This window comes from Protomyctophum bolini (genome assembly GCF_963924005.1).
Source record: "Protomyctophum bolini genome assembly, chromosome: 22".
NCBI lineage: Eukaryota > Metazoa > Chordata > Actinopteri > Myctophiformes > Myctophidae > Protomyctophum > Protomyctophum bolini.
In genome coordinates, this window is record NC_137883.1 from 16771633 (window position 1) to 16791621 (window position 19989).

Here is a 19989-nt window from a genome sequence, read left to right on the forward strand (position 1 = left end):
AGCCTCCCCATGGTGTCTAACGGCTATGATAGTAAGCAGCAGGGTGGCCTTATAATTAAAACGCCTCTCCCTATGGATCGTACCACTCAACTGCTTTAGTCTCCAATACTGATCTGAGTCATTTAACCACATGAATCCTATATAGCATTCCTATTCTGGGCAGGCCATCATGAAATACTGTACACGTTGTGACTGTGAGCTTGTAGACGTGCTATTTTCAGTGGACGGAAAACAGGAGGGGATCGAGTATAAAGTCCTGGGGACTATGGTAGATAGATAGAATACTTTATTTGCAGTTTAAGAAAATTACACAAAAAAGCCTTCGCTTGTTTCCATTGTGGTCCACCTTGTAACATATACACAAACATACTGTACAAACAAAACAACCATGAAACGAATAAAAAAATAATCCTTATAAGGCTGGGAGCTATACATATAGGACAAGAGGTACCCTGAGAGAAGAGTCCAGAGCATGGGAGATGGGCTATCCAGGGTCGGAAGCTAACTATGACCAGTTAGTGTGAAGATAATAATTTAAGGTCTTTCCTAAATCTTGGAAGAGAATTTAAGGATTTCAGGGCATTCCACAGAGTAGTGGCTACGTAGTGATAAGCATTTTTCCCCTTGAGTGTCCTGAAACTGGGGGAACAAGATCACATGCACTTCCTCTGGTTGAGTACCTGTGAGCATCCCTCACTCTGGGCAGGTAGCCCAGCAGGTACTTGATATACTCTCTCCTCCACTCTCAGCCAGCCCAGGCTACTAAAGTGGGCAGAGGTAAGATGAGACCTGAGGTTCAATTTTAGTAGTAACCTCACAAGCTTGTTTTGGGTGGTCTGCAGCTTTGTTTTCGATGGCTTAGAGATACCTCTGTACCATGAATGAAGTACAAGCATAGTCGAGGTGGCACTGGGTGAGGGCACCGGCCAAGGTCCTCATAGCACTGCTGTTGACATAAGGGGATATCCTGCCCAAAAAACGGTTGACCTTTGAGATCACTTTCATTGCCATTTTTTCATCCGTGAGTTTGTTATCCAAAATACAACCCAAGTAAGTGACCTCCTTATTTGTGACTACATTGTCACTCACTCTAACCGTGATCAACTAAATCAACTACATTTGGTATTCATTCTTATAATTTAAAGGGTTCAGCCAAAAATGACTTATTATCTATAAATGACACACCCATGAAGCCTTGAATTCCTAAGCCAATAACCGGCGGGGTCGATTGGCCTGTAATTGACCTGCATTTGAGTCTCCAAATAATTGCATTTACAGGCTTACAGGGTCTCTAAAGTGTAAATTACCAGTAGTACTTTTACCTGGTCGGGTGTCTCTGCAGTGGGCGATGAGCGGGAGCGACAGTGCTGTGGAACCACTCGTCTCTCCTCCGATCTCTCCAGGAGATTCTCGACAGAGGCAGACTTCCCCGAGCCCCGGCCTGGCCCGGAGGCCTCCACGTGCGAGCCAGGGTCGTCGCTATAGGCAGAGAGAGGGGACGGACAAAGCACATAATGCTAATGTCAAGCAGAACGTGGAGAAACGTCTGGGAAATTATGATCATAAAACATTTACTATAGAGCTCTCGTAACATTGTAGGCCGCCTTGGCATTCTTGGCATCTCTCTCCTATTCTTTTTGTCATATTAAGTATAGCTGTGCACTAAACTAACAGAACACTGAGACTGTGTACCAAAAAGAAACAAATTATCCCAGCGGTTTGACTCATATGGATATGATATTGCTAGATACAGACTATCAAATTTGACTGACTATCGTAAACGATACAGAGCCACATCCCCGTCAAAATCGCAGTGACAGTTTGTTTATTTTTGGACCACAATGCTTATATGAGACGATTTTAAGATAACCCAATGTTATTCTCCATAGAGAAAAACTTCCCACGAACCAGGGGATGAGCGATTGCCGTCAGGAGATTTGATGTCTCCCCGAGACCCAAACTAGCTCACAGCGCATTGCTTCTCATCGAGTTGTGAGCGCCCCTCACTTTACAAAAGTGTTATTTTTGAGGGGCGCTACTCCCTCCTACAGTATGTCCAGCATTTCTTCCAGCAAAGTTTCACTGCAATCAGAAGCTGTGTTATGAGTATAATGATCCCGATGGCCTTTACTGCATGTCTTCCCATGTCCCTCTCCATTTCCGGTCAGCCTACTGTCCGGCCCTCGTAGATCGGCCATTTTCACTTCCACTTAAAAGTTACATTTATGGAATTTATGGAATTTCTTTTAATTGTTTTAATTGTATTCATGAAATTCTTCGGATAGTTTTTTAATGTATGAAAAAGGAGGGGGATATTCACTCGCGAAAACAGTGCACTGGGAAACAGTGCCTTGGCTTAATGTGACTGGAATAGCTTACGATGGAGGGTGTTGTCCGGAGGGCGAGGCCCTGGGAGCGGTCACCCTGCCTGGGTAGATGACATTGGTCTGGAAGCTGTGGAGGTCAGCTCCAGAGGGCAGGGTGGAGCACAGGCGTCTCTCCCCAGGACAGAGGCTCCGTTCTGGGCCAGAGTCCTGGAGGGACAGCAGGCTGGAGGTGGAGGAGAGGCTGAGCGTGTCTGAGGAGAATGAGGAGAAAAGAAGAAAATGTTGAATCAATCTGTCCACCTCCGTGCTTCATCCATCATGAACCAAGGGAAGTTGTATTTATACAACGTAGTTTCGGGAGAAGAGACCTCCTTCCGCTTGACCTTAACCACTCCTCCCTCATTATCAACAACTCCTCCCTCCTTATCAAACTCACCTGCCTTTCATTATCACCCGGCCAATCCCCGGTGCAATCACCACAGTATAAATACACCTGCGATCTCTCAACCAAGTCGTTTGTTCTGCTCCACGACAGACCAAACATGGGTTGTGAGTACTGACTGCACTTGTAGATCGGCTATTTTCACTACTCTTCAAAATCGCCATCCTCCTAGACCCCAACCTCCTCCTTTCGCCTCGATTCTCTAGGAATCCAGGGGGGCAGTGACGGAGCAGAGACGACCAACCGCTCATTCCGAGTAGAGCAAAGATGACCGTCAGCTCCAGAGACTACGCCCCCACCCTGAGTCTCGCCCTACCTTGGGTTCCTCACTCCACTCCACTCCACTCCACGCATTCATCTCATTCTGTTTCAATAAACTGTTAATCTTGAGCGAACGTGTGGTCTCTTACTAAGTGAAAGTACCAATAAATACCTGGTCTAAATAAATCATGTGATTATTTTATGTTCCTCCTGACTCTATCTCTTTATTTCTTTTGTTTCGGTCTACAAACTCGATCTATTTTCAAAAGTTCCAGGTTGTCCCCAGCTAAATGATGGAGAGTTGGTAACCAAATGGACCCTTATACGTAGATCTTTAACTCTTGAGAGTGTAAAATGAAACCAAATGGACCCTTACGAGTCGACGAGTCCATGACCATTTGGTCCATTGACCATTTGGTCATGAAATGGTGGTCCGTGGCTCAAATGCAGAATAAATATTGGCCCCTTGATATGAAAAGGCTTGAAGACCACTGATCTCTACCTGCGTGACTGTGGGTCCCGGTGGGCTGCACGTATGCACTGTGAGGCCTCTGATGAGCCCTCCCCTCCTCTCTCCTCCTCCCCCCTCTCTTCCGGTCCACGTACTCGGCCAGGGCGTCCTGCTGGAGCTGCCGGAGGTCAGGGCGGGACGCCGTGGTGGCCCCGCCCCCACCGGCGGCGGCGCTGCGACTGGCGGCCAGCTCAAACATCCTGCGGCGGTCCGCCACGCTGGTCTCTGCGTGACGCAGACAGGAAGAAGAACAAGTAGCTTATGATGAAGGAGTGTTGATTTATTTATTTATTTCGTGTTAGGTCTTTTGAATACAATTTAATTACATTTTTGTCATGTTTTAGTCAACGCGTGTGTTTGAGAAATGCATCACGTCGCGAGCTTGTAGATAGGCTATTTTCAGCATACAACCAGACTTGTCTTTTAGTTCTACTGGATCTCTTCTCCACTAGTCCCTCCCTAACATTTTAGTCTACTTCTTATTTGTTATCCAAATATCCATGAGTTCTTCAAGGCTTCATGGGGTGTGTAATTGAAATTACTACTCCTTTAACCTACTCCTTTAACCACTTAAAGCCTACTGTATAGTATACAGTATACTCCTGTTTTCCGGCTACACTAAGTATCTTTGCACTAAGTATCTTTGCACTAAGTATCTTTGCACTAAGTATCTTTGCCGAAAATAGCAAATTTAGCTGAACGTTCAAACCAAAAATAGGGATGCTAGGGTTCATATGGTTAATTGATACCGCGTCATATACACAGGTGCTGCATGACGAACATAGCCCCACATTTTTGTTAAGGTTAACACTCTGTAATCAATTAATGCACCATCTGCGCATCATTTTCTAATAATTACTATGAACCAGCCAACATTCCATTCAACGTAATCAGGAACAGACAATTACCTCCCCCTCTCCTGAAGAGCGAGGCGTTCTCCGCGTCGTATACCCCGACCTCGTGCATGCTCTCGGGCTCCGAGTACGAGCGCTTCTTCTGCTCCATGGTCAGGCGCTTGCGGCCGCAGATCCGCACGGGCGGGATGTGCCCCACGGCCGGCACGCTGGGGAGTGCCGGGGGGCTCGGACCTCGGACCTCCGGACTGACCACGTGCCTCTCCTTCGGCGCGTGAGGGGACGCGGGCGGTGGCGAGGAGCAACGGGGCGGCGACAGGACAACGCCCTGGGGTTTGGGCATGGTTTGGACAACGCCCTGGGGTTTGGGCATGGTTTTGGGGCCCCGGCGATCCAGGGAATGGTGCTTGGCGGGGACGGGCAGAGGTTGAGGATGGTGGCCGAGGGACGGTTGCTTGTCGGAGGACGGGGAGGCAGAGGGAAGAGGAGGAGGAGAAGGGCTGGCGGAGGCGCCGAGTTCTGGACGGCGGAAGGAAGTGGAGGACAGGACCTTGGACTGGGCGTCTTTCAGAGAGTCCCGGTAGGTCCTGTTGTGGAAAAGTGTTTTTGGATATTTTCACTGGAATAAAATGTCGTCTTACACCCATGCAGTAACCACAGTAACCATTATAGACACAAATTCATCGAAGAGAAAGCCTAAGTTTTACAATCATCCTCCCACTCCCCTGGCATCGCGACTCCCCGTCTGACCTGTTGAACGATGTGTCTTGGATGGAGCCCAGAAGGTCCTGGATCTCCTGCCTCCAGGGGAACTCGCTGCTGCTCTCCCCCACCGGAGGCTCTCCTCTCCTGGGGAACTCATGGCTGCTTTCCCCCTCCTCAGTCTCACCAAGCTGGAAGGTACTGCGGCTCCTCTGCAGGGCAAAGCTGGGGTCTGGGTTCCTGGGAACGGAAGCCAACGGAACAGGTGAATGGATTATACGTGAATGGAGGATACGGAACACTTTTCGACTACCTGTACCTGGAGTAGTTCACCCAAACAATGCACCCCATGAAGCCTGGAGATTTAATGGAGATTTCTTTGTTGTCGCATCCCTGATCCCGATCATTTGAGGAGAATATTTGTGTCTCCATAGAGAACCACTGCTGGTCATCACATTTTTTGGCTTAAAGGGATAGTAGTTCACCCCAAAATGAAATAATTTAATTACTCACCCCATGGAGACTTGAATTCATGGATATTGTTTTGTTTTTGTTGCATTCCTACGCAAATGATTTGTGGAGACTCTTTGTGCCTCCATTGTGGGAACAAAGGAGACTCTTTGTGGAAACCACTGTTGGTCATCAAATCATTGGCTTAGGAATGCAACAAAAACAAAACAATATCCATTATAGTAATCGATGGGGGGGGAAATGGTAATCTTTTGGGTGAACTAGTATCCCTCTATCCCATTTAGGACAGAGGCCAGATTCTAATGTCTTCTAAAAATGACAGCTGAAAATGTTTCTATATCAGTGGTGCTCAAACTATTTCATGTCAAGGACCCCAGAAATTATATGTAATTGGCCGCCGACCCCCATCTGAAAGAATGGTGTTCCAGGGACCCCCCAAGAAGCAAAGATATGAGTTAAAAACATTTGCTGTGAAAGAATATATGTTCGAAGAAATGCACATTTTCACAACTTTTCAAAAATAGCTGATCTACAATGTATGTCTTGGGAAGGGAGTTGTGGGAGAAAATATAAAAACAAAGAGTTGTATTTTCTTTTCTTTTTGTGAAACTTGCATATGATGTCATGCTCACACTCTTTGAATAAGGTTTATTTAAAAAACAAAATAAGCCACCCTACGTGTGTACCTGTGCTGGGTGTGATGGTGTCCACGGTCTAAATAAGCCACCCTACGTGTGTACCTGTGCTGGGTGTGATGGTGTCCACGGTCTAAATAAGCCACCCTACGTGTGTACCTGTGCTGGGTGTGATGGTGTCCACGGTCTCCCCTGTAGCTCATCGTCCTGTGTGCTTTTGCTCCACTGGTGTTTCTCTCCAACATGTTTCTGAGGTCATCTGTGCCACACGGGGCAGTCTTGCCTTTCTCATTATTAGCCTGGCAAAAGAAAGATTTATAAATAAACAGTGTGACTGTGAAACGCGACGGTGAAATCTTCTTCGGGTTTGAGTAAGGACGCACTGTGTTTGGCCAGTGGACCTGTTCAAGGACAGCGCTGTGAAAGGCCAGTAGCCACTTTGAGTGGCAGTCGAGGCAAACACTCTCGCCAGAACATGATTTACCATTCTGTCCATATCGGGTCGTAAACTCGGGGCTGAGTCGGCTAAGCGAACTTTGCAACGTTCAACACGGCAACTTGCGTGCTATAGGTGGTGTTTCTCATGGCTCAAGTTCGCTTGAGACGGCACCCCCCCGTCACGGGCTGTAAATGTAATTTATCCCCTACTACTAGTAGGAGGGGGGCGGGATCATTTACTCAAACCCAAAGAGGATTCCATGCTCACCTGTGAAAGATATCGAGGAAGAAAATGTAGCAAAACAAATATGACATGTTGAGGAAGAAATATGGCAGCATGAGCAATGTGTGTGTCATGATCATGAATGATACGTTACATGTTGTCAAATATTAATAAAGAAATTGTAATTGGTGTAATAATCATTTTTATGATTTTATGATTTTGTTTTATTTGTAGAATTGGCCTCAGGTCTTAATATAAAATAATGGATAGTTGCAGCCCCAATCAATGTATGTATGTAGTTAATAAACCATGAATTACCTTGTGCTGGCCAGCCTTGCTAGGCTCCTGGCCGGTGCTTTGGCCGCGTTGCTTCAGGCTCCGCCGCTCAAAGCGACTGACCTTCTCCAGGACAGAGAGACTGCGCAAGGCGGTGCCATGGTTGATGCTGCTGGTTTCCTGGTTGCCGTCGCTGTAGCTGTAACTGTTGCTCTGACTCTGGCCACTGCCGGTGGCGGGGAGCGCCACGCTGTCGGGGCTAGTGCACCGCTGCACCTCGGCCAGGGCCATCTCCAGACGAGTCAGCGGGTGTTCTCTCTCCCTCTCGCATTCTCTCTCGTGCTGCCTCTCTCTTTCTGCCTCCCTCTCCCTGTCCCGGTGGTCCCGCTGGTCGCTGTGGTGTCGCTGAGAGGACGGAGGAGCTCTGGGCTCGGCGGTCCGGCCGCCGGTCTGAGGCTGTGAAGGCTGCTGTGTGGGCGGGCCGGACGCCACCTGACCCTGGGCCACTCTAGCGGTCCCGGCGGACCCCGGATGAACACCGGACGCTTCTGTGGTTCTGAGATGAGAGCAAGAGGAGAATGAGGAGGAGTGAACAATATTTGTTTTATTCTTTGTTTGCTCTTTTTTGCCCTCTCTCTTTATCCTATCTTTTTTGGCTGTTTGGCTGTTGCTGTTATCTATGCTGCTGCATTGTCTCAGCCAAACAAAACTAAGTTTTACTCTTATGTACAGTACCTGTACACACAATGTAACAATACAGCACAACCTTGAACATTGAAGACCCGAGGCTCATTCTACGAATGCCTTCTAAATCTGTAGTTCTCACACTTTTAAATTAAAAAACATACTTAGCGATATACTGTACATACACATGCATACAGACATACATAGGGACACACAAAGCTTCTTTGGAGACGGTGTGCCACCACTCATAAAAAAATAAACATGTCTTAGTGAACACGGCTGAGAGAGTCCATACCTGCTCCTGTCTCCTCGGGGTTGCACCGTGGTGAAGGGGTCTCTCCTCTCAGAGACGGTCCGGTGGCCCGGGTTCCACTGGTTCCCCGCTCCTTGAACATCCTGGCTGTTGTCGTGACCCTGGTGGGACGTTTGATACTGGGGCGGTCCCTGCGGGTTGGAAAGGCTCTGCGTCCCCTGTGAGGACTGGCTGTGGTGGGGCCCCTGGTGGTTCTGGGGCCTCGGTGGTCCAGCCTGGCCCTCTGATGGCGCCCCCGCTGGTTGGGGGTGGGATCTGTTGGGCTCATGGAGAGCCTCTTCCTGGTGACACCTGGTATCAGTGGAAGGCTGCGTTAGTGTCACAGACTAAACAAGCATTAAAAAAGCAATGCACCATGCAGCAGGTTGTTTGAATTGATTGCAATCGATTCTAGCCCAATAAATCAACCCGTACCTGTCCGACTCTTGTGCCGGACCTCGGAGCTGCGTGGCGGGCACAGAGACAGCAGACGAGGACGACGGGTATCCGTTCTCCGTGGCCGCCGTGACCCTCCCGCCGTCCCTCCAGCCGTGCTCTTGCCTGCCGCTGTCCCTCGCGGCGACACCCTGCAGCAGCCTGCCGCTCTCCCTGGCCAGCGCCGGGTAGACTCCTCCTCCGCCGCCGGCGGTGTGGCTGGGGGCCGAGCTGGGCATGTGGGCGTAGTGGGGCTCCGGCTGGGGCACGGGGTACACGCCTGTGGGGAGCATGAGGCGCCCCGACTGGGTGCTTCCTCCTCCTCCAGGAGACAGGGGGGCAGGCTGGGGGGGTGCGGTGGCGCCCCCCTGGCGAGGCTTGGTGGTGGGGCTGCTCTCTGGACTCTTCTCCATCACCGTGTGGAGCTGGCCGTCCGCGGTGTACGAGCCTTTGGCTGGGATGACCGAAAGAATGATGATGTGTGAGCACGTGCACGCACGCACGCACACAACCAAGCGCACACACACACACACACACACACACACACACACACACACACACACACACACACACACACACACACACACACACACACACACACACACACACACACACACAGCAGAAACCTCCTATCTCCACATGCTAACCTTTTGTGTTTTTCGTAAATTAACACCGTGCTTGATCATACCACAGCAACACAAAAGCAACAAAAAAGGTCTACAGATCTGCTGCTTTTGCTACTTTTGAATGTGAATCCTGAAAAGTAACAGTTTTGGACACGATATGGTAATAGTTATTGCTAAACTGTGATAGAAAGGATTTTTTTGTGCCACATTAACCACTTAAATCCAACAGTACTTGGCCTACCGGGGTCCCCCAGGGCTCTGTACTTGGTCCACTCCTTTATGCCCTCTCTACCAAATCTCTTCACTGCCAATAGGCAACCTACAAGCTTGCAATGTGTTATCATATCGTCTCTGTCGAGTGGAAACTTCAAAAAGTGACAGTCCAAAAACTGTCACTTTTCAGGATTCAAATTTGAAAACAGCAAACGTAGCAGACAAGCTCAAAAGCTTGTTGATCTGCTACATTTGATGCTTTTGTGTGACGCAGTATAGGATGATGGAGTGTAGGACATTCATTTACCAAATAAGAGTTCTCTGCCCGACAGCGACGATAAACACGTCTGCTATTTCTGCCGAATGTTCGCCCCCAGAATTGGAATGCTAGGGTTCGGCGATACTACGTTTATAAATGAGGCCTTGTGGCAAAACGTGAGCACGTACCTGAAGACACAGAGCCACTGGAGTGATGCCAGGAACCCTTGTGGAGTGACCTGAAACAAGGACATGGATTAACTCACTCATATTTGACTTTATTTGAGCAGTGATGAGTTCTCAATAATGCAAAACGATATACCGGTATGTGCATATCTATATTTGATCTATACTGTATCTATCTGGTGTCTTATATCAGTGTGTGTGTGTGTGTGTGTGTGTGTGTGTGTGGGGGGGGGGGGGGGGGGGTCTTATGTGAAACATATGTAAAAAATTATACTTAAGTACAGTAGTTGAATAAATGTACACTTTCCACCACTGTGATGGAATTTGTTATTATGATTAGCAAATAAATATATATATATAAAAAGAAAAAAGAAAAGAAAACGTCCCCTGCAACTAAACCCTAAAAAATCACACCCGAGTGAACTGAGTGGTGCAACTCCGTGTGGGGATCCCCTGGAGGTCCCCGGAACTTCCAGACCCACAGTAACGTGCCCAGGGTGCCGGCCCGGTTCCGGCGAGCCGCCCCGCGTCCGAAACGGTCGAGAAATGACAGAGTTACTGTGTCTCTCCATCTCTCATGCACACTCCACATTGTAATTAGCCGGCAACAGTGCAACACTATCTCTCTCTCTGTTTCTAGCACAACAGTGCCACCTTTGCCCCTATTGGTACCCCTAAAAATAGGGACATAGGGACATTGCTGTTCCTTGGAGCAGCTGCACCACTCAAAAACATGGAAGGTTGTAGAACTCACCGTAGCGAGCGTGCATGCTCCAGACTCGACCAGGAGTTTGGTCTCTCGTGGTTCTTGATGGCGGCGTAGCTGTCGCTGCGCTGCGGGGGAGCTGGCACCCCCTTCAGGCTCTCGTAGGAACTGCGCCTGGCCGCCGGACCCCAAATGGGCCCCACGCTGTGTCGGTTTGTGGCCCCGCCCCCACCGCCGCTACTACTGCTGCTGCTACTGCTGCTGTTGCTGCTACGGTAACACACCCCGCCCCCTGAACCTAGAGGATGGAGGGACATGAGAAGCACAAACTGATGTCGTGGACTGGAACCAATGACAGTGAGACGTGTCAAACTAGTACGTTATAAGCTTGTAGATCGGCTATTTTGACCATGGTTTGCCTCTTTCTTAATATTTATTTTATTTGGAAAAAGCAGTGCAGTACAGAAAGCATTTCTCTTAGATATAAGACAAGGACATAAGTGCATTTCCCAAGTTTTATTTTCACCCCTTTTCCCTCCCTCCCCCCTCGTCCCCCTTCATCCCCCCTCCAAGTGACTCCATCTCCAATTTCTCTGTATAGTCCTCGCTTTCTTCAGATGCTGCTGCCTGCCATTTTTTCCAATATATCTCTGTCTTCCCAATGCGAATTTCGTAGTGGTTGTTTATAATGTGAATTTTTATACTCTATGAATTTTGTGTGAGTGTGACATTGTAACTTTAGAAATGTGCAGATACTGTATGCTGGTTTGGGGTGAGTGTGAAAACAATGTTGCACATTAAGTGAATCATCTGGGTGGGGACCCCACAAAATAATTTGGGAAACACTACACTGCTCTAGACTGCTCGGACAATATTAGGAGCCACCCGGTAAAAAATACAAAATAAAATAAACTTTTACCTTGTAGTTCTCTGCCAAGCCCAGACTTTACCCCTCCTCCTCCGGCACGGGATTCACTGTTGCCTAGCAACGCAGCGGAGGCGGAGCTGAGCTCGTGCTCTTGGGAAAGGCCTTGCTGGGGGTCGTACACTGTCCGAACGTAGCGGATGTCTGCCTGCTGCATCTCTCCACCTCCTCCTCCTCCACCTCCTCTTTGAGGCACGGTCTCCAGCGAATAGGAGCGCTCAGGGCTGTAGGAGGGGCCGGCAGCAAGGTATTCTGGGATACTGGAGCTGGTGGAGAAGGAGGAGTAGGCGGAGTCCCGTTTGCTGTGGAGGTGGTCGATGCTGTTGGAGGACCTAGGGAAACATTGAAGCCTGATTTAGTACAACGTCAAAAAGCTAGCCACGTGTCGCGCCACTGTGTGTCGCAAACTTGTAGTGTGACACCCTCGTGTGATAAAGCATGAATTAAACTTTACAGGGGTTTATCTATATACAGGTTTAATGTTTGTTTGTAGTTCAATGTTTGTTTTAAGAACGCCATTGACAATGAAGGGGAAATTTACGTCATCTTATCCCTAACACAAACATAAAATGCCATTAACAATAAAGATAATGTAATGTTTGTTTTGACACTGTTTGTTTTACACATAAATACACAAAAATATGGACAAAGCGTTCCGCGGGTCTAACATGAACGTAAAATGAAGCCTGTCAGTCCTTGTATTGTACATCGCCATCTTTCTAGATCCGTTTGGGCCCAGCTGGCCATTGACAACGAGGCGGGACTTTCCCCCTTCTTCTCCATTGGTTTTTATTTTGACTCGAGTGGGAGGGGAATCCCGATCATAGACTGTAACGGTAGCCACGCCCCTCAGAACATACGCGACTTTATGGTAATTTATTTTATAAATGGGACCATAATTTTCCAAAAAGAATATTATGACATTAGAAATGAGACTTTAAACTAGTGACTGGAAGTAGAAAGTATTCATGACCATGTTTATTAAGGTAATACAGTCTAGGACGGTGAAGTTGGGCCCAAATACATGGACTTCTATGGGGCTATGGGTTTTTTTGGGCCCAATGACAGCGCCACAACAGGCCATTATATGAACTTTCAGGAAATCCCGATTTCCTTAGTAGCTTCACAAAATATCTGTCTGACTGCCCCCCTGGTTTTACATCACCATTACATCACCTAATCAACATGAGTTAGACTTTAATATATTAGCGCCCCTCACTTCACACGGGTGTGATTTTTTTCTATCCATCTCTCTCTCTCTCTTTCTGTCTCCATCTTAATTCCTCCTTCCTTGAAAACGCTAAGTGGATAATTATGTGAAACAGGTCACAAGTTAAGAGTCTAACTGATAAATAGTGCATGACAGTACAGCACGGACAAGCTTTATATACAGTATATATAATACCATCCAAAACGTATAAGCAAGATGAGAACAAAAAACATGTTAAATCTACGTTCAACCCAAGCACTTGGATAGGAGATGAGCCATATTAAATTTAGTTGGACCTGGTTCTCCATAGATGAACATTGTGAAAATAGCCGATCTACTAAGCTCATTTACACAGCACCAGCACACCTGGCGTAGGAGAGTTGATGGCAGGAGGAGTACGCCGGGTGGGGGCCAGGGTGCTGCCCAGGGTGGGGGGCTCCAGGTGGGAGGTGGTGGTGGGGGGAGGGCGGGGGAGGGTCCAGGCTGTCCATGCTTCCCCGGGAGCTGTACTGGTCTGGACTCTTCCTCAGGTAGCTGCCACCAGAGTCGAACCCCGCCTCTGCCAGGTCTGTGGTAGAGGCACTGGGGAGAGGGAGAGAGAGAGAGAGAGAGAGAGAGAGAGAGAGAGAGAGAGAGAGAGATACTTTTAGATTTGTGTTTCCACGTTATTAATTGACTGGGATGGATCACTCAAACAAATTGAATGAATGATAACCGGAAGTGATATGGCTGCACATAAGTTGTTTTGCCCAGTAAGCTCCCGAGGAAACTCGACCAGGGCTTTTTTTAACGATATTTTGGGGGGTTTTTTGCCTTTATTTATAGGCAGTAGCAGTATGTAGACAGGAAACGGGGAGAGAGATGGGGGGAAGACACAATGGTAAAGTTCCTTCGGGATGGGGAATCGAACCAGGTAAGGACCGGTGCATGGACCTCTAAGCCGGCCCAGGCTAGACCAGGGCTTTGTAAATTGAGGGTTGCAGTGTGGTTCTCCTCTCTCAAAAGGTTCTCCCTCAGAGGGTCGATGCGGTGCCACAAAATGACTCTCTGGGTTAGTAACAGAGCATTGTGCTCTGCACGGCGGCGAAGACAAAGCCACGTCTTTCTTTCTTTTGGACTCATTTTCCACATGTTCAAGCTGAAAGATATCAGATCTACAAGCCCATAATTGTTGTGTGCTTGTAAATAGACTATGTTTTGGTGCACGCACACACACACACACACACACACACACACACACACACACACACACACACACACACACACACCTGGTATTGTAGGTGTGATGCCAGGGCGTGTCCATAGCACTGATGCCGCCCTGGGACAGCTGCACCATGCCAGGGTCGTCCTGACTCCCTCCCAGCTTGGTAGAATGCCAGGAGTGTGGGCGCGACGCAGGCTCGCTGTGTCTGCTGGGAAAGGAAGGGGAACGAAACGGCTTCTTTCATTCATCTGCTCTCTCAAAAAAAGTTCCATTTGGTTTCATTTGTACACTCTCAGATTGAATACTGAGAATGTCCACCACACACACACAGACACTGTCACATGTGTGCACGCTCACGTTTGTGTGAATGTTGTCATGATGCTGTGCTATGTTGTACAAACAATCAAATCAATCAAATAATTTGATTCTGATTCTAATCGTGAAAACATATTTCTAGTGCACTAGTGTGTGTGTGTGTGTGCGCGCGCGCATGTGTCTACATGTAGCTACACTTCTGTCCACTGTACCAAGACATCAGAGACACATACTTCCCACAGATTATAATCACCCACAGAGATTTTGAAAACATTACTAATGATAAAAAAGGCGAAGTACAACAATGTGCAGACACAGCAGCAAGATTTGTGAGCTGCTGTGATAGGAGAAGGATATCAACTGGAACACAACCACCCTAAAGACTAATCATTGTGTGTATCAAGTGATCTTGGTACATAGACATTGATTTATTGGAGCCTGACTTTAAAATGTACATAAATGTTGTTTTTATTGTATTGTGTTGTATTGTAAACGTATGTTTTCTCATGCCAATAAAGCCCTTTGAATTGAATGGTGAGTGAGTGAGTGCATTTGGAGAGAGAGAGAGAGAGGAGAGAGAGAGAGAGAGAGAGAGAGAGAGAGAATGCTGATAGCTGATTGGCTGAGTTTCACTGCATAGTAATGACCTGGCTGTGACCGTCTCTCTGCTAATCAGTGACATACTGTCAGTGGTGGAAAAGTACCAAAAGTAAAAGTACTTATTATGCAGAATGTCCGATTTCAAGTTTTCAAACTCAAAAACAGAATGTATAAAAATCTTTTGCAAATAGCTAGAAAATATATACGGAGCTTAAGTGGTTAATGTATGTTTAGTAAACTAAAGATCCAATTCATAGTAAATACTAGTAACAAAAGTTTTCAATGAATTATAGTGGCGTGAAAGTACGTCTGAGATGTAGAAGTATAAGCTAAGTATTATACATTAGAAATACTCTACTAAAGTTAAAACAAAAAGTGCTCAACATGTACATAGTGGTTATAGTCAATGGGTTGCAGCAGAGATAATGAACTGGGTTTGAACCCAGGACATCAGAAGTAGGTCAGAGCGCTCTCATTAACTGGCTGAATTACTGTATAGCAGGGGTGTCCACACTCAGGGGTGTCCACACTTTTTGGACTTGAGAGCTGCTTTCCAAATGACCAGCTCAACAAGATCTACCCACCGAAAACATTAGAATACCATTGCTGAAAATGGCTTTGGAATAGCGGTGGCTGGCATTACATTTAAGACAAATGCACTTGGGATGGGAAAGGGGAGATATGTATATAATATGTGGAGTTCTTTTGTATTTCATTTGTAATCTACCGACATTTGTGCCCAGCAAAGTATATTGCATTGTGGGTTTGAGCTGACAGGCCCTTTTTTATGTCAGTCAAGTCAACTTAATTCAAGTGGAAGATGCAAAAAAAAATAATATACTTTTAAATGAAATATTCTTTAGGGGCATGTCATGTGATCTACTGGTAGATGGTGATCCACCCTGCTGTATAGTATATAGGGCTATATAGTATAGGGCTGTGGCCAACAGTTCTACCAGGCGTCATTCATAAAGATGATATGCAAATTCTACCAACTGCATTGGACACATTGGTTTGTACATTTGGTGTCCAAGATGTACATTTACAGTAAATCTTTAATTCCAGACTTTTACTTGTAATATTGCGTAATATTGTGTAATATTGCAGTATTGCTCTTTCCACCACTGTAGAAAAGGTCTGGTCAACCAGACATCATCATCATCATCATCACCATAACCATCATCGTTGTCGTCACGAGTGTCATCATCACAATATCATATTGTTTAAATGTTATGTTTTGTCAGAGGCAACGATCTTTATGAACCCAATAACCGTCACTCTGAACTAACGATGGCGGTTTGCAGCGTTTATGCAGGCAGATAAACAGGAAGAGATGCTATCTCCCTAACTGGGCGACAGGGACAAGAACGTCCCTCCATCTCTTGATCCACAGGAAGTGCATAATGACAGGACGTGGCTGGAATACCTCAGCCCGCTATCACTGTATCACATGTATGTTACAATATACTGATGCACTGTCACTGTATCACATGTATCATTATGTTACAATATACCGATGCACTGCAATGATGCGCTGTCTGTGAATGATGAATTTAGTTACTAGTTACTTTGATTATTATTACAAAACATACATTAAACACTTCAGCCATATACATTTCGGCCATTTGAAAATAGCCGATCTACATTGCGACGCATTGTGAGATTGTAGATCTGCTATTTTCAAAAGATCTTTTAAACATTTGACAAACGTTTAGACATTCTGCATAATAAGTTCTTTCTACTTTTGGTACTTTAAGTACATTTTCACGCCAATTCTTTTGCACTTTTACTCAAGTACATTTTGAATTCCAGACCTTTATTTGAGTCTTTTTATATTACAGCATTGAGTCCTTTTTCCACCACTGGTCTGTGTTTACCTGGAGGTGAACCTGAGGACCTTAGAGATGAGGCCTGTCGCCAGGCCGTTGTGTTTACCTGGAGGTGAACCTGAGGACCTTAGAGATGAGGCCTGTCGCCAGGCCGTTGACGCTGGCCTCCGAGGGCGTGCGACAGAGAGCGCCGTCCGAGCGGCCGAGGTCCGCCTTCTTCTGCTTCCTCCGAAGCTTCCTGCGGTAGAAGGCGCCCAACAGATCCATGGTGGCCTCGGGAGCCCGCGTTGTGTTCTCTGTTTTCACCGGTATTTCACCGCACTGCAATGTACCGTTCAGTTCTCTTTGATACTGTACTGTACTGTACTGTACTCCGCTAAGTCTCCTCCGGTTGGAGGGGCGTCCTAGTGTAGCTGTTTAGCGTGGTGGTGGGTTCGAACCCTGCCTGGGGTCGACGTCACGATGGGTCACTATAGCGCCCAAATCGAATGGGATCAGATTTGAGCCAAGTCTCCTCTTGCAGGAGTCGCGTCTGAAGCCTGCCCTGGACGGGAGTCTCCTCCGGACAATGAATCCACTACACCTCCATTATTCTACAAAGTAAAAAAAGCCTCCAGGGTGGCAGGGCCTGAAGGGCGGCAATAAATCCGGCGATAGAGGAGCTGTGTCCGCCTCCCCCGGTTCGATCCCCCAGTCCTCCAGGCTTCACGTCAACTGGTGTTGTGCCCCTGAGCTCTGCTTGGTCAACGCAGTGAAGTAACTTCCCTTTGGTGATTACAACAAACCCCTCCTCTTACCTTATCACCCTGTGGTATTCTGTTCTATATGGTGCCGAGTTTTATCTCATTTGACTACAGCACCTTCTCCCTCTCGCAAACCTATTGTATACTTTATTCCACCGGTTCCTATAATCCTGCCCTACAGTACTGTTATTCCTGTTATATCAACAACTATACTGTAGACTAGTCTAGAGACTCTAGTTCAATCAGCTCCTCTTCTGTCTCTGTGTTGCGGCAGGGAACATGGGAGCTCAGCTCCGCTCCTCAAAAACAGCAAAAGTAGCAGATCAACATGGAGCTCGGAACGCAAAAAGTAGGGCATTAATTTACAAAACCACAAAATATGCAGATAAGACAACAATATAAAGACCACAATGCAGCTACCGGTATCTACATTCTCGTCGTACTGTCTGACAGACTGATACTAACAGTACTTTGTGACCTTGCTAGGACCTTCTCATCCCAGGAGCCAAGTTAGGCCTGAGGCTGAGCAACGCTGCCCTGATGCTTGACGGTGCTGTCCTGTGCTATTGTCACAATATGTGCTGTTATAAGTGCTGCTACCTTTGAAATATAGGACCACAATGGAAACAAGTCCCCGCCAGGACTTCCTTGTGTTATCCTTTCAGTCCAGATGTATCACTGCACCTTGTGCTGTTTCCATTTCCGTCAAATGAAGTATTCAATCAATCAAAAAATATATATATATTAGGCTCTGCTTAATCTCTCTGAGCTCTACTCTGTTCAGTTCTATTCAGCACATCTCAAGGCTGTTTCTTTTCACGTTAAAACGTGTAGTCCAATTGGCCCGCAGTGTTCCAAAGTTCTGCTGTCGTCTCGTCTGCACGTCTTAGACTCTCATGTGTTCTTCCTCTCACACTTCACTCATCTTCACCACGTCTCACTCTCCTCTCCCTTGTCCTCTTTGCACTTCCACGCTCCTGTCGTGAAACACCTCCCCTGTTCCAAGTCCTAAATCAAAATTCCAAACTCAAGAAGATCCCATGGCCACCACACGCGGGGGCTGCTGTTGCCGAGAGGGGCAGAACCACACACGTACGTCGCTCCTGGCCCGGGCTCGTTAAGGCAAAACGAAGCAATTAAGTGTCATTAAGCCCGAAATATGATAAAGCAAAGGAAGTAAACATTCTGAGCCTGACTGTGAGTCCAGGCCTGGGCTGGGCTGAGTGAGAGAAGAGAAATGTACAGGCAGATTGAGAGGGGGCGGGGGGAGAGAGGAGGGAGTGAGGAGGATATAAAGGAGTGAAAGAAGGAGGGTATGAGATAAGGAAAGGAATGAGCCGCAATGCAATGAGAGAGAGAAACATGGAAGGAGAGGTGGATCAACGAGGCAATGATCAGTGGCAGAATAAGCAGAGAGATGGGGAGGTGAAGGGAGAGAGAGGGAGGGAACCAAAGGCAGAGACGCTCGGCAGCATAAGGAAAGGCAGATGAAAAGAATCTCTTCGCCTAAAAATAGCGAGATCTACAGTCAAGCTCACAACTTGTTGATTGGAGATCCGCATTGGTACCCTCACAAAAAACATGCAGTAATCCTGGTCTCTAAACTACCTCTCCCTGGCCAGCCGGGGCGCCTGATGGAGGGGAAAGGAACTGGTCGGAATAACGTGTTCCTTCCACGCGCTATGTCCGGCCGGGGAAATTCCCCCCCTGTCAGGTGAAAAAAAGCAGCTTGGACTCCTCATGCATAGAAAGAAGCATGAGGTCAGTCCGCTGCCCACACCCAGGTTGGCAGAGGAAGTGTAGCGCCCAAGATTACATTAGATAATTGACACTGTGGGACCATGGGTTGCAAAATCCTGGGATAAAAATTATAAAGAAAAAAAAGGAGATCCGCATTTTTTCTCCCCTGACTGTTCTCCCCAGAATAGGGACATTATATGGCCCATGTGGTTAAAGGCCCAGGGGGGGGGGGGGGGGAGCGTCTCATGATGCAGCATGCAGCGTCTGTGGGACAATGAACACTCTGTCCGTTGCTCCATCACTCTACCATGACGTCCTCTGTCTGCATGTCCTCTGTCCATCACTCTGTCTGTCCTCTGTCCATCACTCTGTCTGTCCTCTGTCCATCACTCTATCTGTCCTCTGTCCATCACTCTGTTGTCCTCTGTCCATCACTCTATCACTCTGTCTGTCCTCTGTCCATCACTCCATCACTCTGTTGTCCTCTGTCCATCACTCTATCACTCTGTCTGTCCTCTGTCCATCACTCCATCACTCTGTTGTCCTCTGTCCATCACTCTATCACTCTGTCTGTCCTCTGTCCATCACTCCACTCTATCTCAGTGCTTCTCCAAACTTTTCACTTCAAGGATCACCCAGAACGATATGCATTGATAGATAGGTAGATACTGTAGATACTTTTATTTGTCCTTGTGGAATTTTGTTTTGTGGCAAGCAGTCATCAGGATAAAAAAAACGACACATATACACAATACAAACAGATCACACGACAGCTCCTCTCTTGCAGTGAAGGGAAAACAAAAGGCTAACAAGATAGTCATAGTTCCAAGAGGCATCACATTGCATTACATGTTTATGCACAGAACTGAGATGGGGCCTGCTT

The 19989-nt window shown here is 47.2% G+C and overlaps 1 protein-coding gene across 1 annotated transcript in view; it reads right to left on the reverse strand.

The window, feature by feature from the left end:
• The window catches only part of shroom3 (shroom family member 3), a 71756-nt gene that overhangs the window by 15569 nt on the left and 36198 nt on the right, over nt 1–19989 (reverse strand). Inside the window, exons 5-20 of the mRNA XM_080755585.1 lie at nt 16730–17027; nt 13944–14087; nt 13042–13257; nt 11460–11797; nt 10589–10838; nt 9838–9887; nt 8552–9005; nt 8120–8428; nt 7183–7696; nt 6363–6502; nt 5146–5337; nt 4744–4982; nt 4450–4713; nt 3533–3766; nt 2380–2578; nt 1323–1479 (exon numbers count right to left, since the gene is read on the reverse strand). Coding sequence (XP_080611711.1) covers nt 1323–1479; nt 2380–2578; nt 3533–3766; nt 4450–4713; nt 4744–4982; nt 5146–5337; nt 6363–6502; nt 7183–7696; nt 8120–8428; nt 8552–9005; nt 9838–9887; nt 10589–10838; nt 11460–11797; nt 13042–13257; nt 13944–14087; nt 16730–17027 — 3998 coding nt within the window. The remainder of the gene's footprint in view (nt 1–1322; nt 1480–2379; nt 2579–3532; nt 3767–4449; nt 4714–4743; nt 4983–5145; nt 5338–6362; nt 6503–7182; nt 7697–8119; nt 8429–8551; nt 9006–9837; nt 9888–10588; nt 10839–11459; nt 11798–13041; nt 13258–13943; nt 14088–16729; nt 17028–19989) is intronic.